Source organism: Sodiomyces alcalophilus (genome assembly GCF_042370955.1).
Source record: "Sodiomyces alcalophilus JCM 7366 unplaced genomic scaffold ACRALscaffold_1, whole genome shotgun sequence".
In the NCBI taxonomy this organism is placed as follows: domain Eukaryota; kingdom Fungi; phylum Ascomycota; class Sordariomycetes; order Glomerellales; family Plectosphaerellaceae; genus Sodiomyces; species Sodiomyces alcalophilus.
This window is the reverse complement of record NW_027263532.1, coordinates 1,809,927-1,837,371: the sequence shown is the minus strand read 5'-3', so window position 1 is coordinate 1,837,371 and position 27,445 is coordinate 1,809,927. Positions and strand designations below refer to the sequence as shown.

The 27,445-nt window shown below is 55.3% G+C and overlaps 9 protein-coding genes and 1 non-coding gene across 10 annotated transcripts; 6 read left to right on the top strand and 4 right to left on the bottom strand.

Moving 5' to 3' along the window:
* Nucleotides 1-1,992: 1,992 nt before the first annotated feature.
* ACRALDRAFT_1060135 (uncharacterized protein) lies at nt 1,993-3,702 on the top strand (the record flags this gene model as incomplete). The annotated part of the gene is made up of 2 exons (XM_071016185.1): nt 1,993-2,939; nt 3,011-3,702. Coding segments are annotated over exons 1-2 (1,135 nt in total), but the record flags the coding sequence as incomplete, so codon positions are not given.
* A 302-nt stretch (nt 3,703-4,004) lies between these two features.
* ACRALDRAFT_2023984 (uncharacterized protein) lies at nt 4,005-6,021 on the top strand (the record flags this gene model as incomplete). Its single annotated transcript, XM_071020179.1, has 4 exons — nt 4,005-4,786; nt 4,855-5,163; nt 5,234-5,698; nt 5,763-6,021. The coding sequence occupies 4 exons, from the start codon at nt 4,005-4,007 to the stop codon at nt 6,019-6,021; spliced, it is 1,815 nt and encodes a 604-aa protein (XP_070878902.1).
* Nucleotides 6,022-8,443: 2,422 nt separating this feature from the next.
* Nucleotides 8,444-9,891, top strand: ACRALDRAFT_2095035 (uncharacterized protein; the record flags this gene model as incomplete). Its single annotated transcript, XM_071022703.1, has 3 exons — nt 8,444-8,521; nt 8,654-9,538; nt 9,649-9,891. The coding sequence occupies 3 exons, from the start codon at nt 8,444-8,446 to the stop codon at nt 9,889-9,891; spliced, it is 1,206 nt and encodes a 401-aa protein (XP_070878901.1).
* A 520-nt stretch (nt 9,892-10,411) lies between these two features.
* Nucleotides 10,412-11,680, bottom strand: ACRALDRAFT_206052 (uncharacterized protein; the record flags this gene model as incomplete). Its single annotated transcript, XM_071021925.1, has 10 exons — nt 10,412-10,490; nt 10,516-10,758; nt 10,793-10,849; nt 10,881-10,998; nt 11,157-11,176; nt 11,236-11,289; nt 11,323-11,377; nt 11,458-11,507; nt 11,563-11,582; nt 11,651-11,680. The coding sequence occupies 10 exons, from the start codon at nt 11,678-11,680 to the stop codon at nt 10,412-10,414; spliced, it is 726 nt and encodes a 241-aa protein (XP_070878900.1).
* ACRALDRAFT_t5 lies at nt 11,157-11,249 on the bottom strand. Its single transcript has one exon. It is a non-coding gene; the product is annotated as a tRNA-Leu (tRNA).
* A 615-nt stretch (nt 11,681-12,295) lies between the features above and the next one.
* ACRALDRAFT_1026227 (uncharacterized protein) lies at nt 12,296-14,047 on the top strand (the record flags this gene model as incomplete). Its single annotated transcript, XM_071014785.1, has 1 exon — nt 12,296-14,047. The coding sequence occupies one exon, from the start codon at nt 12,296-12,298 to the stop codon at nt 14,045-14,047; it is 1,752 nt and encodes a 583-aa protein (XP_070878899.1).
* A 274-nt stretch (nt 14,048-14,321) lies between these two features.
* ACRALDRAFT_2038641 (uncharacterized protein) lies at nt 14,322-15,974 on the bottom strand (the record flags this gene model as incomplete). Its single annotated transcript, XM_071020897.1, has 2 exons — nt 14,322-14,977; nt 15,089-15,974. The coding sequence occupies 2 exons, from the start codon at nt 15,972-15,974 to the stop codon at nt 14,322-14,324; spliced, it is 1,542 nt and encodes a 513-aa protein (XP_070878898.1).
* A 207-nt stretch (nt 15,975-16,181) lies between these two features.
* ACRALDRAFT_1074013 (uncharacterized protein) lies at nt 16,182-18,278 on the bottom strand. The gene is made up of 3 exons (XM_071018185.1): nt 17,781-18,278; nt 17,287-17,663; nt 16,182-17,175 (listed from the first exon to the last, which is right to left on the bottom strand). The coding sequence occupies exons 1-3, from the start codon at nt 17,953-17,955 to the stop codon at nt 16,792-16,794; spliced, it is 936 nt and encodes a 311-aa protein (XP_070878897.1). The 5' UTR covers nt 17,956-18,278; the 3' UTR covers nt 16,182-16,791.
* A 2,975-nt stretch (nt 18,279-21,253) lies between these two features.
* Nucleotides 21,254-23,001, top strand: ACRALDRAFT_1060141 (uncharacterized protein). The gene has a single exon (XM_071016186.1). The coding sequence runs from the start codon at nt 21,666-21,668 to the stop codon at nt 22,776-22,778; it is 1,113 nt and encodes a 370-aa protein (XP_070878896.1). The 5' UTR covers nt 21,254-21,665; the 3' UTR covers nt 22,779-23,001.
* An 860-nt stretch (nt 23,002-23,861) lies between these two features.
* On the top strand, nt 23,862-26,398 carry ACRALDRAFT_2096576 (uncharacterized protein; the record flags this gene model as incomplete). Its single annotated transcript, XM_071022789.1, has 5 exons — nt 23,862-23,990; nt 24,049-24,807; nt 24,875-25,032; nt 25,110-25,628; nt 25,711-26,398. The coding sequence occupies 5 exons, from the start codon at nt 23,862-23,864 to the stop codon at nt 26,396-26,398; spliced, it is 2,253 nt and encodes a 750-aa protein (XP_070878895.1).
* Nucleotides 26,399-27,445: the final 1,047 nt, after the last annotated feature.

The following is a 27,445-nucleotide window of genomic DNA, read 5'->3' as shown; positions in this document are numbered from 1 at the left end:
CCCTGGTACTGGCGAACAGGCGGAGGCATCCTACCATCTCCCCAGCCAGCCCCATTTCCGGGACGACGAACGTTTCCAATGGCACGTCGGCACTCAGTGCGTCCATGTCGGTACGTAGACTGTCAGCGACCAGGGCGTCGGCGCCGAGCCCCCCGAGAGAAGACCAGCAGCGGCCGAACCTCGCGGCCAGTCCCGCCCCGTCTGGACGATCCGACCAAGCGTCTGCCGTTGAGCGAGAGCCTTCCAGGACGTCTAGGTCCTCGCCCAGCGAGTTGTTCGTCTCGGACCATAACCCCCTGGAGAGGTTCGCGCGCCCATCTCCATTGATTCTCGGGTCAACTCGTGAGCCTTCCCTTTGCCTGAGTAGCATTCCGGAGATCCCCGACCCAACGGAGGCCGCCTACAAGTGCAGCATGCGGCCCCCGCCCCGTCCGCCCAAGCATCCCAGCGAGGAGACCCCCGATGGCGAGGAGCCTTCCAAGCGACTGCGATGGGGTTAATGAGGCCGGCGTCCATCTATTGAACCGGGTCCCTTGATGGTTCATTGGCCCGGCGCCGAATAGGCGCTACAGGTTGCAACTTGCCAGCTATCACAGGGTTGTTTATCGCTCAATTCCAGCCCCGTTCCTTTCCCCCTTCCCTCTTCAGGGTGGGAATGCAGCTCACTCAATATCTGGTGATTTGCCCGCCATGTCAGTACAGTTCACATCTGCTCTCCGTTCTCCTAGTATATCTTCTCCAGTTTGCTTCTCTTTTTAGTCTGCAATCTTCATGTGCTGGGAATTGGTGGTTCGAATGGATGATTCATATATTGGCTCATGGGAAATTCGAATGCGGTACGCTTGCGGGAGAGGACTTTTACGAGGGACAGACTCTATATAATGATGAGGCGTAAGTAATGGGATATCGTCGAATTCGTCGCATACTCTCACGAAAGCCTTACGTGAAGCAGGTAAGTGATAATAGTGAAGCGAATCAGGGAAACCCGTGGTCGTCATGATTACAAGGCATCCTAGAAGTTCCCGGAGGCCGGGGTTCACTAAAATCCGATCCATTGTAACAATGTCTAATGGCGTTAGTTCAACCGATAATCCCAAAAGAGATCACTCTGTCCGTGGTTGCTGGTCGATGTCGGCTGAGATTGACGAATCTGTCATTGTCAGAACCCCTACTCTGGCCAGAAATAGCCAACAAGGCACTTGAGAAACAATGCGAATGGCTTCCCCTTCGTTGCATGGGATGCTCCCAGACAACACCCTTCGACCTGCTTTAAACGACTGTGTCTGACACGAATGCCACGAGCCTAGTCACGCAGACCTCGTGAGTGTCCCGAAGGCCCATGGAGTCACAAATCAGCCCCAATGTGATCAGGCCGCACGAGAGGACAAGCTCGAGGTCGAGTAAAGTTCAGCCACGTGATGGATCAAGCGGGACACAAACTCTCCATAGCAACATATCTCGCAGCGCATGAGGCGGTTAGCACCAAGGTAACCCTCTGCAATTGCCCAATTCGCCGGAGGTCGACACAAGATTGAGCTGATCGTGCTTGGACCAGTATGTTTGTCGTTTCAATCAATCATCGAGGAATGGCTGAGAACTCGTCGATCCATGGCCTGCATTGGTCGTCATGATATCTTTGTAGTTTCAAAGGAGAAAAGGGAGATTCCCTGGCATGAGACGAGGCATTGGTGGACTGCCACAGTACCTTCGTAGGAATGGTAATTAGTGGGCCATACTGGACGCGGTATAGTGTACAAGGAAATTAAACCTGCAGCACGCACTACGAAGTGCCGAACAGCCAATAGTCTTGTACTCGGTACGGTCGCAAGTCGCAGTCGCAGTCGCAGTCGCGGTCGGGCTCCGAGAACCCGCGTCTGCTGATTGCCACGCCACTCCTTTTATTGATACTGGGACTCCACCATAAGGTAATTTCAGTGCTGCCTGGTCCGACTCTGGGGCCATATTCAAATTCCACCACCTAAAGAAAAAAAGAAAAAAAAAAGGGAAAAAAAATCAACCCCTAGAAAGTCACTCTTTCTCCTTCCCTGAACGACTCACTCAACAGTTCAATCTTCCCGTCGACTTCCTTTCCTCGACCTCCACTCAAACAAAGACAGACCCCGCGCGTCCCGACTTGTCGCCATCGAACCTGCGCCTGCGCCGTCGTCGCGTCCAAAACCCCCTATTCTCGTCGGGATGCCGCCTCGCACTCTCCCCACCTTCACCCGCGCCGACGTCGAGGCCCACAACTCAAAGGGCTCGTGCTACGTCACGATCGACGACAAGGTTTACGACGTGACGGATTTCGTCCAAGACCATCCCGGCGGCCCCGAGCTTATCCTCGACTACGCCGGCAAAGATGTGAAGGAGATTTTGCAAGACCCGACGTCCCACCCGCACTCGGAAGCGGCATACGAGGTCCTCGACGAGTCGCTGGTGGGATACGTCGTCGGGGAAAAGACCACCACCACCAACGGCTCCGCATCGTCGGCCGTGGATGGTGGTGGTGATGATGGGAGCCAGAAAAGCAGCGAATGGGTCCATCCCAGAACCGGCATGTCCCGCGAGGAGGACCTGAGCAAGGAAACCGACTTTACGACCGACTACAAGACGCACAAGTTCCTCGATCTCAGCCGTCCTCTTTTCCCGCAGATCTGGAACGGCGGCTTCAGCAAAGAATTCTACCTGGACCAGGTCCACCGGCCTCGTCACTACAAGGGCGGCCAGTCCGCTCCCCTCTTTGGCAACTTTTTGGAGCCGCTGTCCAAGACACCCTGGTGGGTAGTGCCGACCATCTGGGTGCCGTGTGTGGCGTATGGCACGTACATGGCCAGCGAAGGCCTGGGCGCCGTGGAACTGACGGCCTACTGGGCGCTGGGCTTCTTCCTATGGTCCTTGATCGAATACCTGATGCACCGATTCTTGTTCCATCTCGATGAGTATGTTTGCTGTCTTGTCTTCATCGCACGTCGTGCCGTTTTGGCGTTTCACTAACTTGACACTTCTTCAGATGGCTCCCTGATAACCGCGTGGGTATCACCGCCCACTTCCTTCTCCACGGCATCCACCACTACCTTCCTATGGACAAATACCGCCTCGTGATGCCGCCGACCCTCTTCGTGGTCCTCGCCGCCCCGTTCTGGAAGCTGGCCCATGCCGTCTTCTTCTACAACTGGTACGCCGCCACGAGCGTGTACTGCGGGGGCATCTTCGGTTACATCTGCTACGATCTCACCCACTACTTCCTGCACCACCAGAACCTGCCACTGTGGTATAAGCAGCTGAAGAAGTATCATCTCCAGCACCATTTCCTCGACTACGAGCTAGGATTCGGCGTGACCAGCCGTTTCTGGGACACCCATATTCGGCACAGAGCTGGTACCCGTCGTCAAAACCAACTGAACCCCTGGAGGGTACAACTGCGTCGCAGTGTCAGGCGTGGCATGGTTACCATGTCCCGAGTTCATCGTTGTCTACTCTCCCGGGCATGAGAGAGGCCGGTTTGTTCAGAGCTCCTCGTTCACGGTATTTCGGTCACAATGATTCTACGAGACGATGGAAACTTGAGTTTAGACATGCACCTATTATACGACATAATCCTTATAAGCCCGAAAAAATTAGTTACGAATAGTGTTTAATACGAGTCAAATTTAATATAATAATGCCGACGGCGACATTTGTGTCGCACCCATCCACTGTTTCACATGATAATTCACACTGTGTCACGTGACTATGTCGTGGTCTGAGCTAGGCAGGCAATTGGGCCCATTACAAAGAAAGCTTGTATTTCCAGCAGCGCCCCTCGGATTTTTTTCCTCTTCAAACTCTCCGTATCCGCCTTGCCCCATTCCCTCACAGCGTCACTATTCAACCACGTAACTGCGAATCACCTGCCTATTCTGATCGTCCACTAGAAATATCAACCAAAACAAAAGGAAACCAATCAAGGCCACTATCGGTCTTCCGCTGACGCGTGCTGGTGCAGGCCATACGGTTCCCCAAGCATGTCGGGCTTAGATGTAGAGGCGTTGCTGGACGCCACGGCGAGCAATGCAAACGAGAGGCAAGCCAGTCAGGATGTCGATGATGAACCCAGGGACCGCTCGGAACGGAGAGAACGCGACCGAGACCGAGACAGAGACCGAGACAGAGACCGCGACAGAGACCGAGACCGCGGTCGTGACCGAGACAGAGACCGAGACCGTGATAAGGATCGTGATTATGATCGCCGTCGCCGTGACCGTCGGGACAGCCCTGCACGCAGCCGCCGCGGCACGCCCGACGATCACAAAACGGCAACCCCGCGAAGTGAGGCCGGGAGCCACAAGAGTAGGCGGAGAAGCAGAAGCCGAGATGATGACCGCCGTCACTCACGCCGTCACAGAGATGGCGACTACTACCGCGGTAGCGGCCGAGGCCGTTCACGCTCGCGCTCGCGCTCGCGCTCCCGCTCCCGCTCCCGCTCCCGCTCCCGATCCCGTTCTGGTTCGCCCCGTCGCTCCCATCGGTCGCGGGATCGCCGCGACTACCGCGATCGCCGTGATCGCGACCGTGACCGCGACCGCCACGATCGGTACCGCCGCGGCAGAGATGATGGTCGGAGGACACCATCCAAGCGTGAGGGAACTCCACAACTTACTGAAGATGAACGAGATCGCCGCACTGTCTTTGTCCAGCAGCTCGCCGCCCGCCTTCGAACTCGCGAGTTGAAGGAGTTCTTCGAGAAAGTGGGACCGGTTAACGAGGCCCAAATCGTCAAGGACCGCATCAGCCAGAGATCCAAGGGGTAAGTTGGTTGGCAGGGCTCCTTCACCCATCTACAAAAGACTGCGTTGGCTAACCGAAAGACGACAGAGTTGGTTATGTTGAATTCAAAAGCGAGGAGTCTGTTACTCAGGCGCTTCAGCTTACCGGACAGAAACTACTAGGTATTCCGATTATCGTTCAGCTTACCGAGGCGGAGAAGAACCGCCAAGTTCGAAACACCGAGGGCGGGGGTCACCAACCCAACCAGGTTCCATTCCACCGTCTCTACGTTGGCAATATTCACTTCAACGTTACCGAGCAGGATCTGCAGGCTGTTTTCGAGCCTTTCGGCGAGTTGGAGTTTGTCCAACTCCAAAAGGACGACACCGGTCGCAGTCGCGGCTATGGCTTTGTCCAGTAAGTTTCTCTGTTTTCTCACCCTTCTTCTTCTTCCCCCTTCCCACAGTTGGACTGACCTTGTGTTTAGGTATCGGGAAGCAAGCCAAGCAAAGGAGGCACTGGAGAAAATGAATGGGTTCGACCTCGCAGGTCGTCCCATCCGTGTTGGCCTCGGAAACGATAAGTTTACCCCTGAGAGCACTGCCAACCTGCTACACAGATTTTCGGGCCGAGACCAGGCGTACCAGGGCTCCGCCTTTTCCGGGGCCGGTGGCCGCGGCCAGCAAAGTTCGACATTCGACCGTGCCGGCGGACGAGACAGCGAAAAGTCGGGCGGCGCCAGCGCCCTGGACGATACCGACGTCGCGGGCGTCAATTTTAACAACTACAGCCGTGATGCCCTCATGAGGAAGCTTGCCAGGACTGACGAGACGACCAACGGAACAGATGAGCGACAGGTGTTGAAGCCAAAGACGGAGACTAAGCCGCTACCCGTCAATGTCAACATGGCCAGCCGCTGCGTTGTATTGCACAATATGTTTGACCCTGAAGAGTACGTTCTTTTTTTTTTTTTTTTTCACTCTTGCTGGTCTAGTTGCTGACTGCAAGTCCTACAGGGAAGAAGGCGAAGACTGGGTCAAGGAGCTCGAGGATGACGTACGCCAGGAAGCCGAGGCGAAATATGGCCGCGTCGTTCACATCGCCGTCGACCCCAACTCCAAGGGGGACATCTATCTCAAATTCGACAAGGTGCAGGGCGGAGAGAACGCTATCAAGGGCCTCAACGGTCGGTACTTTGGCGGCAGAATGATCGACGCGGCACCAGTTGTGGATGCGGTCTACAGCAGCCTATTCTCTCGCACCAGAGCGATTTGATCAAGCTAATTCTAAGCCTGACCATGAATCTATCTATAGGACTCGCCAGGTAGGCACACAATCTAAATTTTTCACAAAAAAGTTGATGCAGAGCATCGTGTTTTCTGACCTGGGCCACAGCACTCTGGTATCCCCCTGTTCGGCGGAAGCTCCGCCCGACGCAAGGCCGGCTCCTTCGGGGCAGCAAAGAAACGTCCCTCCAGGACCATGGCATCGGCTCCCTAGGTCCCGGTTCACTCTTACTCACGGTCCTTTCTCGACTTCCCATGCTTTACTGTGCATCTTCTGACGGGGTTTTCCAGTCTTGATATCCTCAGGGGCATCGCTTGGGTCCCCATGCCATGTTCACCCTCCGTCGCGGAGTGTGTCTAATTCGAATGGTTATGTCCGGGTTTCCCGTGCGATTTGTAGCTAATTCATAGCCTAGGTTCGGTTGCTTCTCCTATATGGGGAAGGTCGGTGTTAAGTTGTGTAGGCTCCAAACAATGAGTATTCTTTCTCCTATTGTGTTCATTCGAGGTGAAGAAATGCTTGGCTTTACGGACGAGTGATTTGATTCCAGGGCCCAGCATGTACGAAGTAGGTCAGACGCACCCTTGACAGTTGGGCTGACGGTCTAACCTTGCTCGATCCGCCTGTGCACAACGTACGAAGTACTTTTGAGTAGTTCAGATCTTGCGGGCATGCCGTGAGTAGGCCGACCCAACTCTCCACTCGGTTGGGTTTCTGGGCGGCAAATCTCCCGTCAGGAGCCTAGACAATGCGAGTGGGATATGGCTTGCTGAGAGCCGGGAGGATGCTTTCACTTTCCACTATGCCCACTTCGCATCCTCATGCTGGGAGGAAGACGGGAAAAGGAAGCAAGAAAGAAGAAATAAAAGTAGAAATTCTTACTTTCAGGAAATCACATTTCGGGTCATGTCTTACTCGAGTCTCGACCACCATGTATAAGAGCAGACATGGGAAGATCCAACCTGGGGCCCGCTGTAATTTATTACTGTAGGTACTTCGTAGTAGGTATATCAGCAGCTCGCACTGGCATCAGGGCCAATGGTTAGCGCCACGGCGGCTAGTATCTTTCCCGACAAGTACTGAGTACGAAGTATGCCCAAGTCAATGGAAATGTTCAATGTTGCAAGTACACCTAATCTCAGCGCTTCTATTATACGGAGGTAGGTAAGGAATTATATACTCAAACAGTAGTACCTTTGGAGTACCTACGCAAAGAACCAAGCCCCGAGACAGTGTGGTGAGTAACTCACACTATACCGGTAGTGAGGCTCAGATAAGGCTAAGGTACACTGATGCCGAGTACAATGTACTTATCCCTCGAGTGACCTCGTAAGCAGCCTTATTCGTATTTCGACACATCAGCAGCTGAGCCGTACATGGACCAGGTCCAATTGGCTTTGGCTTCATGTCCTACAATTAGTCCTAGGTACCTAACCACCAACGAAATAGGGAGGTGTACATTCCCCCTTTCGCTAACCCGCACCTCCCACACGGGAGTTACTTCGCAAGGGGTTGATTCAACTGTTCTGCATGTCTGCCTACTACGGTACCAAGCACGAGATACAGGCACGACCTTCTACTCGACTGCCGCTTTTGCAGCCACATCCCACATTGCACCTCCACACTACACTGATACTTTGTGTCTCGATCCACATCCTCCAAATTGCCCACCATCGACACCGTCCACGTCCACAGGCGAGAGACCGACGTTGGACAGGCAAGACGAGCGGACAGACGAGACTGGCAAAACAAGAATCGCGGCTACTTTCGAGATATACCATCGGTGACACATGATCGTCAGCCAGGCTTACTTTTTGACGTTTGCGCCAATCGCCTCTGTTGCGTCTACCAACCTCTCCTCTCTCCGACCTCTCTTTCTCGAGCCTCTTTGCACCCATCTTCTCTTCTTTTTCTTCCCATAGTCTCTCGCTCTACCGTCGTTTTCTGTGCTGTCAGCATCTACCATTCATTATACCCAGAAACTAGCGAATCTCTCCGACGATCCGTTGGCGTGACTGTCACCTCGCTCGACACATTTTTGGCGTCGCCTGCCCTTTTTTCGAGCATGTAATGCGTCCCTTCAAGCCCTACCCGTCGATTCTGCCCGCCGCGACGAGCAAGACCGACGACCGCAGACGCAACCGTGTTTCCGACGCCATCCCCGGCGGCTTCAGGCCCAGGCGCGCATCCGGGACGCACGAGTGTCACTTGCCATCACACACATGAGAGCTTCCTTGTTGCTTTCTGTCGACCGCTCGGCGCCTTTTGGACCTCCACATCACCACCGCCGCCTCTTACGCTCGCTATCTCTACGCCCTCTGCTCTCCCCTACGCCTCTGCGCCCTCACTCTAGCCTCCCCCGACGCGCTGCATACATCGATCGGCCTGACCAAGACCCAAGCCCGGAAGAATGGCCGCCTTTGTAAGGGTTTCCGGGCCCCCGAACAGCAACTTTTTGGTCGGTTATCCTGGAATATCAGCTACACTGGTGAGCGACCATCCGCCTCTTCGTTGACCGTTTTTCCCCCGCTTTGCTTTTTTTGTCCTTTTTTCTCCTTCCCGTGCTGTCATGGTGGCGCCTGCTGACATATGCGCCGTCGCCGACGCGCTCTTTCTGTAGCCCCGGATCGAAGGCAAAGTCGAAATCCGGCCGTCCCAGGGCTATTCCATGCCCGTCGCCATCTCCCTCGTCCGGATATGCCTCCAGCGCCGGGAAACAATCCACCCCGCCGCCGAAAACGTTGCCAAACGACACTTGGGCACCCCCCGCCGCGAGACGATCGATGTTGTTGGCAAGGAGCTTTTGCTCTTCCGCTGCCAGAGCGGCCGTGAGGCCGAGAGCGTGATTGCCATGGACTTGCCGTTCGTCCTCTTCATCCCCTTTGGACGCGGCGGGGAAGAGACGAATCGCCGCATCCCCCCGGCCTCCCTCCAACTCCCGAGCCGCACGGCCGAGACATACTACGAGCTCGTCGTGACAGTGCAGCAAGGCCACAGCGTGCAGAATAAATACGCCTTCCCCATACCTCTCCAGCGCTACGATACCCTCTCCACCTTCGGCATGTACAACAAGCCCGAGACGCGCACCAGCATCAGCGACAGCCTGGTCACCCTCGGCATATCCGTTCCCAAATGGAGCTACGGCCCCAACGACCCCATCACAGTCTACATTAAGCTTGTGCCCAACCCCGACTGGTTGAAGAAGGCCCTCAAGGTCACCATACAGAAGCTCATCGTGTCCATTGACGAGGAAGTCACGTTCAACCCGGAGGGCGACGAGCCTACCAAGAAGGTCAACAGGATCGCGAAACACACGCACAACGTTTCCTCGAAACTACCCGAGGCTGGCTATGCTACTAACCTTGGCCTTGTCTTTCCCGGGAAGGATTTGCGCGATGCGGACGGAGTCATCCGGCGAGGGAAGCCCGCGTTCCCCATGTACGAAGTGACGTCGTTCACTACGACTTCAACGCTCTACAAAATCGAGTTTTACCTAACCGTCAAGGTATGATTTACCCTGCCTACCTTATCTACCTGCCCGACCATTGCGACGGGTGTCCTTGTCTTCTGCTCCCTGGTGTCTTTTTGCTTACTGGTTTCTTCTTCCATCGCTAGGCGCAACTCAGCTCGGCCCGTGACATTACAGCGCGGATCCCCTTGGTAATATGTCCTATGGACCAGCAGGCCTGCAAAGAGGAGATGGACGCCATTGAGCAAGCCGCTAAGGACGCTTCGCTCGTCGATCAAAACAACCCCATGATGCCCGCCCGGTCCATCGTCCTGGCTAATGACCGGGACGCCCTCAAAACGCTTGGCTTGTGCATCGTTGGGGGCCAGAAGAAGCCCCTGATCGAGTGAGGCCCGAGTCCAAAAACGCCATCCGGTATCCTTTAATGATTGTCACCTAGAACCGGAGAGCTTCGCCTACCTAACCAATACGAATGATACGATTGTACGAACGATGACACCGCCCGCGAAGTCGGTGTCCAGAATACCCTCTGAGACGACCGCCCAGAACTGGCCCAAGCTCTATTCGATGCACTGTCATCGGCCGTCAGCGGCGAGCAAGGCCGGCCCGGTCACCAGGGCAAATGAAATAAAATGTCAAGAAGCGAGAATGATGACTTGATGGACAGTCAGAGGCTTGGCGACATCGCCTGCGGTGTCAACTGCAACACGGGCCTCAATGGAAACAGCCGTATTTTTTATCCATACAGGCCCATGAAGCGTTGCCGAACAACGTTCTGACAGGGGGACTATCGTCACGTTACTCCTCCTTTATTCATGCCAACCCCTGTTTGTCCTGCCATTTCCCTCCCTGGGCGGCTTTTTAGTTTTCTCAGCGAATAAAGGAGAAGGGCAAACAGGTTTGCCACGGTCATTTGAGCAGCGACGAAGTTTCCCCGAGGTCTGTTTTACCGGGAACCCTGTCGACATCCCGGCAAGTTCCCATGGAACTCAGTCATTCCGCGATCTGGGCACAAGAAGTACTGCGGAGGACGCGGTACAGAGGACGGGACGAGAGAATGGTATGACTGACGAGCGACGACCTGGTGAGGTGGGAGGACAGAACAGGGGAGGACAGAACAGGTCTCATAAAGTAGTAAAGAACTTGAGATGAGATGAGAAGAAATGCAATACTGCTGGCTCGGTGCATCCTCGGGGAGACAAAGCTTTGTGCTGGTGATGACCCGTCCGTACGTTGCGCAAGAGGCTTGACAGATGCTTTATAATCCCAGCACATGTTCGACGCTGCCACTTAGTAAGGCTGTGGTCGTCACATGGCTTGGGCTTTTGCATCTTCAAGTGCCACTTGCTGTGATTCGGCGTTTGTGTTACTATGCGACCTGGGATGGCCATGAACCGTGGAACCGGTATCGACGTCCCGTTTCACCAGGGTGCGGTCACCCGAGGCCGTCTCGTGAGGGTTCATAGTTGGAATTACCAAGAGGTTTGCAATACTCGCTAGCTGGTCACGACTAAACAATGCCAGTACAGAGGGAGGTCGAGGGGAAGGAAAACAAAGAGGAAAAGGAAGAAAAAAGAAGAAAAAGAAGGCAAAAAGAAAAGAAAAGAATTGTAGTCATTAAAAGAATACCGACAAAAACAAAAAAGTATTCAACTGATGGCGACGAGATTCGAACTCGCGCGGTTTCCCAGTACGGAAAGTAATGGATTACCTAAACGTACCGCCATAACCACTCGGCCACGCCATCTTTTTGAATGACAAAAAGCTGGGATTCCTGACCTATGTTCCTTTCGTCAGAGCAACAGGATTTGTTTGCCCACCCCAGCGACGTGCGACGAGAGGACGAGATGCAGCCGATGAGTGGGCCTACACCAGCTACCATAAAACGTTGCATCATCTCGTAGATGGCGTGTACCAATACGAAACCCCATCAATCCAGCGCCATCAATGCACACCTTGAATTACGAGAGGTTCATCGTTGGAGGCATGGACGAGGGTGACGTACCTTGCGCGGGGAACCCACCCACCCCTGCCTGCCCTGCCTTCTGTCAAAACCCCACCTAATTCCTCCAGTAGCAAACTCAGGGGCAGTTGCGCTGTTGAAGCGTTACTGCCGTCTTTTAGGATACTATGTACCCGGGTACCCACCTGCTCGTACCTGTTGAGAAGAGGCGACATCCTAACAAAGCACCTGCCTGTTGATTCCTTCAATTCTTCAATCCATGCCAACACATTCTGATTTTCTCAACAATCCGAGTCTTTTCTTTTCGCCTTGATCTTTTTGCTGAGACGACTCTGCAATCCTCGGATCCATTCCTGCCGCCTCCTTCCTTTCTCCTCCCCTTCCTTCACTGGTCAGCCAGCATCTAGGATCCGAAAATCGAGGCGACGTACGGACTCGTCAAGCCGACAATAAGAGTCGACGACAATCCCCTTCGCCTCCTCTCCCACCCGTCCGCCTACTGGAGCTAGGCTCAACAGAACCGTCTTCGCTTCTCGCTTCCCATAGCGCCCTTCAATTCCCCGTAACAAGCCAAGCGCACCTCCCCTCGTGATGGGGCTCTCCCATCTATCACCATCACCTCCACCATGTCAATCTTACCACCTCCGCCTACGTTGCGATGTATGGCCCAGCGCACGAACCATCGCAGGGCGGCCGCCACATCCACGACGATGTATCGGGGAACTACGATGCGCCAGCTATGTCGAACCTGCGTCTCCCCTCGTGCAGCCCGCCCGCCCGACCAACGCCAAACCACCTCCCAGACTCCTCCTCGACGTCGATTGAGTACCATGATCAAAGATACTCGATTACCAGAGTATAGACGACATTACCCGACCTTAGGCGTTGGCTCGACAGTACCATCCAATCGAAGGGAATTCCACGACTATTTCGTCACCCATCTCCCATCTTCCTCCCTCCATCCCGATTCTCGAAACTCGGCAGGCCCTGGCCATAAGCTCCCTCGCGATGCCTCTACCCCTCACGTCCAGCGCCCGGGTTCGTCTCCCGCAGCCGCCCCCCTCAATATGCCCAGCAGAGACCTGACCGTGGTCCGGATCCCCCTACAACGAGCCAAGCACCACTTCGGCTCCGCCACCGCGAGAGGTACTCGCGCTTACAACGAAGATCGCAGCCAGGCAGGCACCATATCCATGCCGGCCTTTGCCAAGCGGGCACCCATGAGCCTCCAGAGGAACGCCATCCAGAGACCCGACGAGGCGACATCGGCCGATAGCGCCCTGGGGGATCCCCAGATATTCTATTTCGGCGTCTTCGACGGCCACGGCGGTACCCAGTGTTCGCAGTTTCTGAGAGACGAGCTTCACGGATACATTGAGAAGGCATCGGCCGACTTTGGTCTGAAGAGTAGCCTGAGTGGTGACCGACGGAAAGGTACACCGGACACGGGTGGTGGCGGTGTCGAAGCGGTCAGGATAAAAAAGCCCCGGATGAGAACAGAAGAGGAAGTCAAGCATAAAATCAAGGCACCTACGCAAAACGAGTACGGAGCCATCGAGCAACCGGAACGAGAGGATGCCATAGAAGGGGCCGATCCTGTACCGGCTGAAGTGACCAGCGTCTCCAGAGCCATGCAGCTCGAACGGAAACTCATGGAGGAGTACAGGCGCACCATCGGGGGCTACTTTCGGCGCTTCAACCCCGAATACTTCAGCACCACGTACGACCAGGACAGCAACGAACCCGACGAACCCGTCGCCGTCGAGTCGGTCCTCACCTACGCCTTTCTCCGTGCCGACCTGGACTTTGTCACCGCCCAGGCCCGCAAACCCGACTCGGAGGACCATCGCGTGGCCGATTATCCCCTGAACAACGACGAGATCCTCGGCGCCCCCCAGATACCCCCTTCGGGCCACGGCATAGGGGGCCACAACCGCTTCAAGGGCGGGTCGACCGCGTCCGTCGCCCTCATCTCCACCCCCACCGCCGCGCCCTTCTGGCACCCCAACGCCCAGTCCACGCTGCTGGTGGCCCACGTCGGCGACACGCGCGTCCTCCTCTGCGACACCGCCACGGGGCTCGCCCAGCCGCTCACCTCGGACCACCACCCCAACACCCCGATGGAGGAGCGCCGCCTGCGCCGCTACGCGCCCGCGGGATCCATGGTGTCGGGCGACTCGTTTGGCGAGCTGCGCATCGCCGGCCTCGCCAACAGCCGCTCCTTTGGCGACATGGGGTCCAAGCGCATCGGCGTCTCCGCCGAGCCTGAGCTGACCCGCGTCGAGCTCGGCCCGGCCCAGTACAGCTTCCTCACCCTCGTCAGCGACGGCGTGTCCGGCACCCTGAGCGACCAGGAGATTGTCGACGTGATCAAGGAGGCCCGCACGCCGGACCAGGGCTCGCGCGACGTTGTCAACTACGCCACCGAGGTGTCGTCCAACGGTGACAATGCCACCTGTCTCGTGGTCCGGCTGGGTGGCTGGGAGCGTCGCTCCGAGGGCGGCGTCGGTAGCTTGGGCACCAAGGAGATCCGGGATGTTCGCCGGGTGGAAGCGAACGATCCCCGGCGGGGGAAGCGGTGATCCTACACGTGGTTGCTCTTTTGGATACCCTGCCGAGTGAGCACGGTTGATATAATCAAGCCAGGGAAGGGGGCATGGGGTCATTTTGTACATCCAATTTTATACATACGCAGTTATTGAGGTTAAGAGCAAGGAGTTTACGGTGGAATTTGGGTAGAGGGTCACATATCGTCTTCGAGGGGCGGCATCATGTACATGCTTGATGTGTATATAATATGAAATCGTGTCATACATTCTCAATAGATATGGAAGGCGAAAATAGACGGGAAGAACATTAATACTCCGGCGTCCAGTTCCACGCATCCGCGGTGAACAGTTCCCGAGCCATCTTGTCGGCATACAGGGCACCTTCATACCTCAGCCTCTGGTCGAAGGCCAGGCTCCTCGTGAAGACGAATGTCCTCCTCTCCGTCCCGTCAGCGGCAGCCCAAGAGCAGGCGGCGCGATTCCGGCTCCACTCGGCGTGGGACACGGACACGACGTTGGACGACAGCATGGCCTGGACGTAGTCGACGATGGGCTCGAGGCGCGTGCGCAGGCCGCAGTTGGTGTGGTTCTTGTCGACCTGGTAGGCGGGCGACTGGCGGAGGGTGGCGAGGAGGTCGTCAATGTCGACTTGGCCGGAGACGATCATTGTGGCCGTCTCGGCAGTCGTCGTGGTGGTTGTCGTGGTGAAGGAAGGGGAAGAAGGGGCGGAAGCCGCCGGGTCGGAGAGGGCGTCGAGCGAGCTGGGGCCGAAATCGACGAGGCTGACCAGCCCCCTGCCCGTGAAGAACTTGAATATCTGGCCCAGCTGGAACAGGTCGCATGCGGAGGAGGAGTCGTAGCCTAGTTTGCACTGGCGCTCGCGCGAGGAATAGAGGGCGATGAAGTGTCGCTGGATCGAGGCAATGGCGTTGAGGATGGCTTCGCGGCGGTGTTGGAGTTCACCTGTTTGTTTTAGTTCGTTGCCATGGTCATGAGAGATTACAGACATGTCGCTCGAGGTGAATGAGAGGAAGAGGACAAAAATAATGATAAAATAAAACGCAGGAGACTCACGTTCCAGTCCATCGGGGAGCTCCCACCATGCTTCCGTAAGGGAGACGTCTTCCGGCGGCCCAAGGGCGCTCCAGAGGGCCGACCCGCGCATGATGATCTCTCGGGTAGCACCGTGCAGTTTCAGCGGTTGCTCGAGGAGCCAGGCGACAAGAATCTTCTGGCGCAGCAACTGCTCGTTGGCGAGACTGTTCTTGGCCTGCTCGGACGGTCTCGGTTGACTGCCGCTGTTACTACCAACACCACCACCACCGCCGCTACTTCTACCGCCGGCCGTCGTCACGGGCCACCGAAACTTCAAGCTGCGGCCCAGATACCGGGCGACGACGCGGCGGCAGTCGAAGCGGTCGGCGAGGACGGCCAGGGTGGTGACGTAGAGCATGTTGACGGCGGTGGCGGGCGTCTGGACGGGCTTGTCGTGGAGGATCCTCAGCATGTCGGCCAGCACCTTCTCGCGGCCCACGGACCGGGTGGCCTCGTCGTCGTCGGTGATGGGGATCCAGGGGAGCGCCGACGCATCTTCGTCCTGCGGCTTGAGGTTCTCGAGCTTCAGCCGCGACAGGGCCTTCTCGACGAGCTGGGCCTCGGCGAACTGCGTGTTGCCCAGGAGATTGTCAAAGTACTTGGAGTGCTTCCGCAGGACGCCGACCTCGACGCGGAAGGCGATTCTCACGCGGGGAGTCAGGTTGGGCTCCGGGACACGAGGCGCCCCGGGCCTCTTGATGGCCCGTTGGTGCGATCGCCTCGCGGCTTTGATGGTCTCGGGAGAGTTCTCCAGGGTCACGTCCAGGATGACTTCACCTGCCGGCGAGATGCTGATGACAGGGACTGACTTGTTCGCGGTCGAGTCAGATGAGTCTCCATCTTGGCCAGGAGCGCTGTCGTTCATCCCAGCCTTAGGGAGCGGTCAGGTAAGAGACTCATAAGCTTGGGGGGGGGAGTCGGGGTTTGTCGTGATTTCAAGCGCAAGTCACAGAAAACACAGATGGCATTCCCAATTGTAAATGGTTTCAAGTCAAGACAGGGGCAAGATGCCGTTATAACTGTTTACAGAGGCGACATGGAATTGATTGTCACACAAGGTCAGCCTTATGGGTGAGAACAATGTTAGGTAAGCAGTCGGTCCACACACCGAGTATTCGTACGTAAGTGTCTATAGGTACTAATTGACGGTCAAAAAGACTACTTCGTATAAGAAATGGAATTATTCTTAAGGCCTACTATTAGTTTATCATGCCTGCCTTGATAACGCCAACGCCATGAAGCCAATCCCACCTCGACTGGGGGATAAAGTGGCCCTCGTCTACCACTTTGGCTGGCCGAGAGAGCACCGATGCGGACCTTTGCCCTTCTAGCATGGTTTACATGGGCAATATGACAACGCGAGGCACCTAATAGGCACCATCATCGTCCACTGGCTCATGCTGTTCCCACCTGTGACCAATTGCCTTTTTGATCCCTGATCCCTGACCTTGGGATCAGTACTCTCGGAAGATCGCCCAAGCAACGCCTCCCAACCCAATTCCAAAGACAGATTTCCCAGTGGTCACTTGTTCCCGTCCTCCCGCGTTCGTCACAAACTCCTTGATACTTGTGCCCTGTCGCGTTGTAGAGGCCTGGTCCGACAAAGAGGTAGATGGCAATCCATGACCCCCGTAATCCTCACTCCCCACACCATGCGACAATTTGAAGCGGGTTGTCTTGCTTTAGTCCTGCTTCCTCGGCAGACCCTGTGCCACCCGTGCCTGGAGGTCACCCTCGGCCAGCCACTTGCTGGCTTTGATGAGCTGCACAAGGTTGATAATCTGCTTGCCAGCCATGACGGGGAAGCTGACGCCGGCTAGGACCCAGGGCCAGAATGAGTCCATCTTGTTGGCACGGGCGAGTTCGAGTGCCGCCGCGCTGTAGGGATTCACGAAGATCTGGTCCAGCACGGACGAGTTGACTTGACCACCGGCTTGAAGCTGGGCCGCGCTGGCCTCGCCCACGCTGTTGAGGAGCGAGGGAGATAGCAGGGGCGAGGAGAAGGAGAGGAGGTAAAGGGCGATGAAGAAGAGCTCGTTCAAGGCGCAGAACACGAAGAGGACGGTCTAGGTAAAAACCCACTGTTAGCAACTCCTGGCAATCAACTCGGATCAGGCCCGCCTCTGTTTTATCGTTCTTTCTTGTTGTGTTCCCCTTTCTCTTTTTCCGAGTCGTACCTTATTAGTATAGTAAAGATTGAGCATCCAGCTCCGGCTCTTGTCGACATTCTTGTGGCTCGTCTCGGCGCCTCCCATGGCGAGGGACGCATACATGTGCATATAGTGGCTCGAGAAATCGAGGGCGAGGAGGCCCTGGAAGATGATGGTCCATCTCGGGAAGGCACAAGCCAGGAACATAAGCAGGCAAGATGTCGTGCACCGGTCCGTCACCATGTCAAGGACGGCCCCGAAGCGGGTGGATTGTTCGAAAATGCGGGCGGCATAGCCATCGAGGGCATCGAGCAGACAGGACACACTATAAAGAATCGAGCATGTCCGCGGGTGGAGGGGCATGTAGTAGAGGGAGGCGACGGCCAGGACGATTCGAACGTAGCCTAGATGGGGACGGGTCTCGTTAGCAATGCCAGGGCGCTCCAGTGGAATTGCCCACTGAACAACTGCCCACTAAACGAACAATGGGCAGAGCGACTCAATCTGGACGGAACACGTACCGATGACATTGGGCCAGAACAGGAAAATGTTCTCCTTGGCCTCCTCCCTAGCAAGACCCTTGTGCGCCGAGCCGTTTCCGTTCATGAGACCGTTGTCATCTTCGTCTGTAGCCTTTGGAGAGTGGATGCTGTTCGTAGCCGCGGCGGCCTGCTTCCTAGTCTGGCGTGCCGACATGGTAATACTGGACAGAAAGGGGAAAGACGGCCGGCGTTTTGTTTAAGGAGTGTGTGTTGAGTATTATGTTGTTATCTGGTAGATAGCACTGTCGCTCAGGGGGGTGGTCGAAAAGGGTGACGTGGACGCGCGTATCTGAGGATTGGCACGAGGAGACCTTGGTATTAGGGGAGATTATGCGGTTCGCGAAGTGCCGGTAGGTAGAGGTGCAATATGCGATTTACGAAAGCCGATGAAAAAGGGAAAAAGATGGAAAGAAAAAGAAGGTGTGTGTGAGAGAGAAAGAGAGAGAGAGAGAGAGAGACTAAGAAGTAATCAAAACTAAAGTCGTAGGTATGTAAGAACTTGGGTCGGACAAGAAAATTACTATGTACGTAGCATCTCTTATCTCGGTGGGTAGGCAGGTACAGATACAGGTGTACGTTGTACGTACGACGTGACGTGACGTCCAATTTGCCTGTAAAGCCACTGAGCCTTCGCATCCACCGTGTTTCATACTGTACCAAGACCTCCGAATAATTACAATCAGTTCATGAATGGATACAACTAGGCTAGGCTGCATGTATAGGGACACTAGTGTAAGTAGGCAATGGAACATCTTTTCGTAACAATTACCCAACGGAAAGAGCGAGGAGGATGGATGACACACTTATACTGGCACAGTGTAACCAGCCACAACCTGGTCGTCCGTCGTCCGTTGCGACGACTCGTTGCTATCAGAGCCACAGTCACGTAACCCGAAACCCGAACCCGGCAAACATTCAGCCCCGCACGCCCGATGACGGTACACTAGCCTAGCAGGGCAAGTCCTGGGAGCTGGATTGTCGGTTGTCCCACTCGCACGACCACCCTACGTACATACGTTACTATGCCTTATGATTCCAGATCCGCCATCTCTGTTGAGGGACAACCGTTGCGACGACTATATATAAGTCCTGCAGTCGATTCACTCATGTCTTTAAAGTCCACGGATTCAGGCATGATTCTCACTCGTACACTCGTCTCGAGGTCGTTAGGTCTCATCAGGCACCTTGTCACGAAGTAGTAATCATGTCCTGGTCTAACCTACATGCCATCATCCGATCCGAGTTTCGGCAATGCCAGAGCGAGTATGAACGCATTCCTCGGGTGTCTCCAATGGACAGCCTCACTCTATAACATTGATCTCCAGAAACGAGCGAAGCGGCCTCCGCGACCTTAAAGTCGCTCTTTCACGGGAAGCAAAGACACATTATTCTAGAATGCAATGGGATGATTCTCTAGTGGGTTCAGAGCAACTCGAAGCTTGGATAGAGGCGGAATACGTTATGGCCCAATATAACCAAGTAGGCAAAACATGGCAAATATGGCGCATGTGGAATATCTTTTGGACGACGACGGCGTGCTCAACTCGACGGGGCGTTTTCAGCTAATATCTACGAGGCGGAGCTGAAGCCGTTAATGCCCGACAGGACAGGGGGAAACAAACACTTCACTTGCGAAAGAAGGAGGGGTCGGAAAAGAAACCAGTCGATATGACAGCGAGCCCCATTGTTGGTTGTCCTCTCTCGCACTCGCTTTCTTCCGCTCGGCCTTAGACGAGTGAGGGGCCAATGACTGACGTAGGTACTTTGGTGCTACAGGTGGTCTACAGGTGGTCGCACGACACCGATACAACCCAACAATTGTCCACCTGTAATTACAACGTAGGGACACACCCGAACACTGACGGATTCCGACCTTTCGTTTGCAGTGCCGCTCGTCAACTCTCCAAAAAGGAGATCTCTCAGAACTCCTAATGCCTCTCATTTTCAGCGCGGTTCGCAGTACAAACTCACTACTTAGTAGGTCGACTAACTATGTACGCTCTTGCATGAATCAGCGCGTTGCATTTCTTGTTTTTGACTTCTTATCACCTCGTCTCGTGTCCGGCGATTTCCGCACGCCTAGTTCATCCTCGTCCTTATCCTCGTCCTTACTTGGGCAACGAGATATTCATAACCCTAGGCCTCACCCTTTTACGATTTTTTTTCTTTTTTGCGATTTTTGCAGCATGCAGAGTATGCGGCCCTTCACGCATACTGGCCCGCGACGAGTACCATAGAATACTACCGGCATGCAGTCAGCCGAATGCCAGGATACTCCAAGGGACTGATTAGGGAGCGCGGACCGACCTTGCGTTCGAGGCTCGGCTTTCGACGACCTGCATACCTAATGCCTGTGAGATCATATGTCGCCCACTTCGATGACTTGGGTTACCGCTACTGTACACTCTCTACACTCATCGTTCGGCCCACCGTGGAGAGCGTGTCTGCCAATATGGCGGTCTCCATAGCAAGAGCACCATCGAGCATAGGGCTTTCCTGGTGTCGTTAGCCCGGTGGCCGTCTCGACTACCTAGCCCTAAGCAAGATCTACTTGTCCAGACTTGTGGAAACGGCCAAAGGATCGACACTGACGTGCATTTGGCTGACGACTCTCTTGGTTGTCCCTGTCTAACGATACATTAAGGCTGCGATGTACGGATATTCCAAGCTGAATCCCGAAAAAGGCAACGGGGTCTTTGCATAACCCGTAGGCACGAATATACGAATACAACCTACGTCGTATGATTCGACCTGGACGGAGGAAGCCGGCCGCCGTCACGGCAGATAGATGCTGTAATATCCCCACTACACGACGGGTAAGAAGTCATATTCCGCGAGAGGATGGTATCCAATTGCAGAAGGTACATCCTTTTACCTGTCGTTTCTCTTTTCTTTTTTCTTTTTTTCCTCCCCTAGTGGTGATTGCATTGGCGATCTCTGCCGTTTCCAACCTTTTCCCCTGCCAGTGTTGGAAAAAAAGGCTGAATAGAGATGTAACGACAGTCTTTCAGCTGAACCCGACCGCGCGGACTTGGGCTCGCGGTCGGAACAACGGCCTGGCGCTCTCCCCTCCCGAAAATCAAAACCAACAATTAGCGTCGTCAAATTAATTCTCACCAACACTCTGGGCCACAGTATGGTATAGTGTACTTGGGCAATACTGGTTAAAGGGCCCCACTCCCGTCACCCCCGCCACAAGTCCTCCCACTACCTACCCAAGGTACACGACACTGAACTTCGTCCCTACGTTGTACTCCCGGACGATGCGCATGTACGCAGTAGTTAGCGTACAGCGCCGCCATCCTAGGTAGTTTTCTTCCCGACCATGTCGCATTTGGTACCTAACTGGGCACGCTAGTAAAAGGCTATCGCAGCCTTTGACCCCCCTTTGTCATCGCTCCTTTATTTATTTTTTTCTTCCCCTTCTTTCAACTTCTCAGCTGTTCCGCAACGGTAGCTTTGACGCCTATTACAGCCACGCTGTCCAACGAAGAGACTACACCTGCACGGGAACCACTTCCGGTCCAACGAGCGGGGCATGCGAAATATAGGGGACTACTTCCAAGTAGCTTCACCCCCGCGTCCCGTTTTGCCGTGTGTGTGAGTGGTCTGGACCGTGGTGGCTTCGAGTGTCTCTGCACACTCTCAACGCACCCAACTCGTCCTCCTTCAAAACCCTTTCTGGGTCGTCTCGTGTCTCTCTTTCGATCGAGTTTCGACTGCTGAACTCCATCCGACTCAATCATCCTACCTGACGACTAGTCCTTGTCTCGAGAACAAAAGAAGCACCGTTTTGCGCCACAGTTTGCTAGCGCAACAACCGCCACACAACGATTCCTCGACCGCCTCGGCGCACCCTTCGCAATGCCCACGCCGCCTCACCCCACCCTGCAGGAGACCTTCTCCAGCCGGGCGCAGACGGCGACTCATCCCCTCACGGCGTATCTCCTGCGCCTGATGAATCTCAAGGCCTCCAACCTGTGCCTCAGCGCCGACGTCTCGACCGCGCGCGAGCTGCTCCAGCTAGCTGACAAGGTCGGCCCGTCCATAGTCGTGCTCAAGACACACCACGATGTCGTCTCGGGTTGGGACTTTCACCCGCACACGGGGACCGGCGCAAGACTGGCCCACTTGGCCCGCAAGCACGGATTCCTCATATTCGAAGATCGGAAGTTTGGCGACATTGGGCACACGGTCCAGATGCAGTACGTGGGAGGGTCTGCCCGCATCATCGACTGGGCGCATATCGTCAACGTCAACATGGTCCCCGGCAAGGCCGCCGTGACTGCCCTCGCCGAGGCCGAGGCGAAATGGCGCGAACGATACCAATACGAGGTCAAAACCTCCGTCACCGTCGGCACGCCGCGGTCGGACACCTTTGACGAGCAACAGGACGAGTCGGGCCGGTGGAACGCGGACGAGGACGGTCAGGATAGGGAGGCCGCGGGCCGAAAGGGCAGCATCGTCTCCGTCACGACGCTGACGCAGCACTACGAGTCGGCAACGTCACCCAGATTCCCTCGGGACGAGAGCAAGGGCGAGGACAATTCGTACGCCGGCATCGACGAGCCGCCCATAGAGCGCGGTCTCCTGATCCTCGCGCAGATGTCGAGTGCGGGCAACTTTATGAACCGCGAGTACACGCAGGCGTGCGTGGAGGCCGCGAGGGAGCACCGCCACTTTGTCATGGGCTTCGTCTCCCAGGAGAGCCTCAACTCGGAGCCGGACGACCGCTTCATCCACATGACGCCCGGCTGTCAGCTGCCGCCCGAAGGAGAGGAGGAGAACGGCACCGTTGCAGGCGACGGGCTGGGACAGCGGTACAACACGCCGCAGAAGCTCATCGGCCTAAAGGGCACCGATATTGTCATCGTGGGCCGGGGGATCTTGAAGGCCGGCGATCCGCAGTCGGAGGCTGAGAGGTATCGGACGACTGCGTGGAAGGCGTATCTCTCGCGGGTGGCCAAGAATGCGTAACATTCAATGGAGGGGAAAAAGGACGAGTAATTTGAAGGATACCTTTTTATTTATTTTCATTTATTTTTCGTGCATGATGCCGGAGCGGCATGAAAGGCAGCAATTTGCACGAGGCAGGGTGGGGTGGCATCCAGGTAAAGGCGACGGCGTTAGGGAGGACACAATAACAATATGACCTAGAAAGGGCCTGGCTTTTTGAATGGTCGAATATTCTCATGATTTCTTCTTTTTCTTTTTTTTTTTTTTTTTTTTTTTTTTTAAGGGTGGGGGCGGGGTGCCGGTGGGGGTATAAATCAACAAGGGAGGATAACATAACAAGGGGATTCAAGGGAAAAGTCTATCAGCTGCGTCTTCTGACTGTAAAACCAGAATCATATACGGTGTGAAGCCTGGCGTTCCTCGTTGATTTCTCTCGCTTCACCCGTTGAAGCTATTCCCACTGGATGACCAATGATCATGACGATCAGTTGGCGGTTGACGGTTCAGGAACAGGAAAGACGAGCGGGGTCGGCGGGGCCCACAGGCGGGACAAGGACCAGATGTGGTGCAAAACCTCAGCCTTAAACATCGGCCCAGCCACACCTTTGTCATCCACTCCACCAACAATCTCACCGCTCGCCTCGTCGAGTACTTTGCACATGTACGGAGTACAGTACCTTACGGAGCAAGGCACGGAGTAATACGAATACTTCGTATGTACAACGTACATACCAAGTATTGCACATCTCCCCCACCTCGGATTACATAGGGATCCGATTGGGAAAACGCGAACTCGATCGCCAGCAGCCTCGACCCACGATAGGACGCGACACGGCTGACGCTCATCACACGATTACACTGTACACTTCCGAAATCCCAACGTATAGTGGGTAATCATTAATGACGAGTAGTTTCGTAGCCACCTATGCGCGTTACCTACTCATCACCTCTGCTTACTCACTGTACCTTATAGCACAAACCGTCTCTCCCAAGGACCCTACCCCGAGGCATCCTGCTTGATCGCTTCGTCACTCCACACCATCGACAGCTGCCTACCATCACGCCGAACCGTCCGCCGTCATGGTGACAGGCGCGGCAAGCAACATGGATGGCTTCGCCCCAACCCCAAGACGCGATAACAATCCCGAGGCGGTGCGGGATCACCGCGCGCCACCCAAGAAGCGTCGGCGCATAATCATATCGTGCACGGAATGTCACAGGAGGAAACAGAAAGTCGGTCACCCCGTCCGACTTGGAGCTCTCCCAGCTAATCTGACCGGACGCGGACCAGTGCGATCGTGAACTGCCTTGCGGCAACTGCAAGTCGCGAAACAAACAGATGGCCTGCCAGTACGAAACCGGTGCGCCGACGGCCAAGGAACTGGGGAGGACCTCGATGCAGAACGGGGGGAGACGCGAGCGCGACGGGCCCACCACGCTACCTCCCTTTCAAAGCCTCTCCACCGCCGCTGCCAACTGGGGCTACTCCCAATCCAATGGGTCTACGCTCGGGTTCCTGAGGAAGATCGAAGGGGTCGACGGGGATGCGAGACTCGCGTCGCCGTACGGGGCCATCGGCGACGATGTGGTCATAACAAAGGAAAATTACAAGGCCCTGATCAGGCAGCTCCCGGCCAAGAGCTACATGGAGAGGCTCATACGCATCTACCTGAAAGAGTTCAACCACAACTCGTACGCCCTCGACGAGGACGTGTTCATGCAGCAGCTGGCCGACTGGGACAACATCTCCTTTGGGGTCCTCTCCTCGTCTGGTCCCCAGGGCTTGTCGCCTGACATGAGGATGTACCCGGCATTGCTGTTCCAGGTCCTGGCGACGGCGCTCCTGGCCATCACCGAAGAGCCGCACGAGTACTTTGATCATTTAAAGTACGCCGGAAACATGACGTTTGAGGATCTTGCGACGGACTACAGCGAGTCTGGAGTCGCCATCATGCACTTGCTGGGCAAGCGGCAGATGACTTTGGTGGCCGTGCAAGCTTCGTTTTTGAGAGCCAGCTTTCTGAAGCACACGGGGAGAGTAGCGGATGCGGTAACTATTGATAGATCCCCCTTCCTTGCAATGTGCTCGTCGCAGTCGTGGCTGATGGACACCGTAGTGGCATGCGATTGGAAGCGCCATTAAAGATGCTCAAGAAACCGGGATGCACAGAGATTCCATGGACCCGAGACCTGCGAGTGATTCTCTCGAAGATGTGCTCGAGAACCAATGGCACATCCAGAGCCGACGGAGACTGTACATGGTATTATTGATGTGGTATGTCGCCAAGTTCTTGACACCCTCTCGTCGAAACAATCATAGGCTTACGGGTGTATGTGTGTGTCACTACGTAGGGACCTCCACTGCGCAGTCGTCCTAGGCCGACCAGGTACCGTCGACTGGCGAGCACCGCGGCCAAGCTTGCCAATAGACGCGCCGACACCCAAGGATCGACGAAGGACGCCGCTTCGCGTACGAGACGAGGAGATGGACCCGCCAACGCCTCTGACGAAGCAGCTTACCGCGCTCAAGCTCGTCATTCCGCTCACGCAGGTTGTGGAACTGGAGCAGGATGGGCCCTGCCCGAAGAACTACGACAAGGTCAATTGGGTGCACGAACAAGCGCTGAGGGTGGCGGAGGAGATTCCGGCATACTTTCGACAGGAGAACCCGGATATGCGATGGGACGATCATCCCGATTGTTGGTGGCTGCCGGGATGCAGGTCCTACCTGTTGCAGCTTTACCACTTTAACTTTATCGCGCTGCATCGGCCTTATTTGTTCCACCGCAGGGAGAGCCGGTTGGTGGCACTCCGGGAGAGCATAGACAGCCTGCAGAATCAGATGAATGCGTTCCAGGGCATGGAACCCAGGTCTTGGAGGAAGTACGTTCCCCTTCTTTTTGTCCGTCCTTTCCAATTGACTACACCCGCTTTCATGGTCTAACGAAAGCAGTTTCCAACTCTTCTTTGGAAGCTTCGACGCGGCCGTGCTCATGGCGTCGATCCACATCCTTTTCCCCAAGGAGAACCTGGACCTTGCGCCGAAAGCGTTGCAGGAATTCCAGTGGACGATGGAGAGGTTCGATGCCATATCGGAGAGGAACAGATTGGCCAAGGCGGCGAGGGGCGTGCTCCAGGCCATCTACGCCAAGCTGACGAAAGCCATCGGCAACCAGGCGCCGGCGCGCAGCGTGGCGTCGACCGTCTCGCAGACGTCCATGTCGTCGGGTGGGCGGGAGACGCTCGGGTCCTCGCGTGAGTCCGGCACGACGGGGCCGTCGACGACGGACAACACGCCGCCCGAACTGGACAGGAGCGGGGGTACATCACGGGCCACGCTGGAAACACCGGGGGCGTTGCCGTCGGTGGAGACGTTCCGGCCGACGACGGCCAGTCCGGACTGGGGGATGGCGAGCAATTTCGACTTTAGCAACATGGCGCCGCTCTTTGCGATAGGGGACATTCTCTACAACGATGTCGGTATTTACCAAGAAGGGTCGTCGTCGTACCAGACACCGGCAGGGCCGGGTGCGCAGCCAGTCATGACGACGGTGCAGACGCCATCGGACATATTCGAGGGCGCATTCGGGGATGATAGTTTCTGGAGCCTGATGAATCAGTATGATCCTCCTCCGATGTAGCGACGTGGGCGTTTCTTTTTTCCTTTAGATTCATGTCCGTTTCTCTCTGGCGTTCAAGGCGGGCGGGGAAAACAAGCGGGAGGCGAGAAATCTAGTTGCTGATCTTCAGGGGTATTGATATCTAAGAGACGACGCGTGTTTCTCAAGCATGTATATACGACGTACGTATACACACAGTGGAATGTGATATCTTTTCCTTCCCAGGTACCGAATTGAACGTTTCTTTGTAAATGTTTGATTTTCCCCAAGATATACAGAGGAATTGAGAGCCTCCTTGGTATTTGTATCACCGCTTGCCTTGAGAGTGCGATGGCTGGGGAGGCGAAGTTCTTAGAACATTGTCTCGTGGCGAAGACATTGTCTAAACCGAATGACGACTAGCGTCGACTGAAGATCAATGGAATCTAGCAGTTGATTCGCTGGACGACTGTGAGACCGGGCTGTCAACCCCCTTTTGGATTCTTACTTTATTTTAGTTTTATTTTAGATTATTTTCAAAGCCAAGGAGATCTTGATCTTCTCTTGCAAGGTGGCCACAAGCAAAATGTAGTAGGGATCATCAACACCAGCAATGCGATGCGACACGATTCGACCAGAGAAACAGAGGCGAAAGAATTGAAAGGAACTGTGGCTCGCCAACGGTGTGGCACAAGCCATTGACCGGTGATACGCCACAAACTGTTGCTCGGGGACGGTTCATGGTAAGCATCAGGCTCTTGTACTGTACTAATAACTTCACTTATTACTTACCCCCTTTCCCCCCCTTTCCCCTTTCGCCCCTTTCGCCCCTTTTCCTCCTTTTCTTCTCCCCCTATCGGGATTCGTTACTGGACCCCCTGCTAAAATCCCCACCCTTTAATCGACCCAGCCAGAGAGAGCCCAGATCGGACCAGGCCCAACGTCCAATATAACCGTCCGGCTGGGCGAGTCAAGCTCGCATGTCGTAATTTTAAAGCCGAAAAAAAAGTACCTACAATATCGTCTCTCATGCATGGTCAGGATTAAGGGAGAAGGGCAATTCTATCTCTCTTTTTTTTCTTCTTGCCC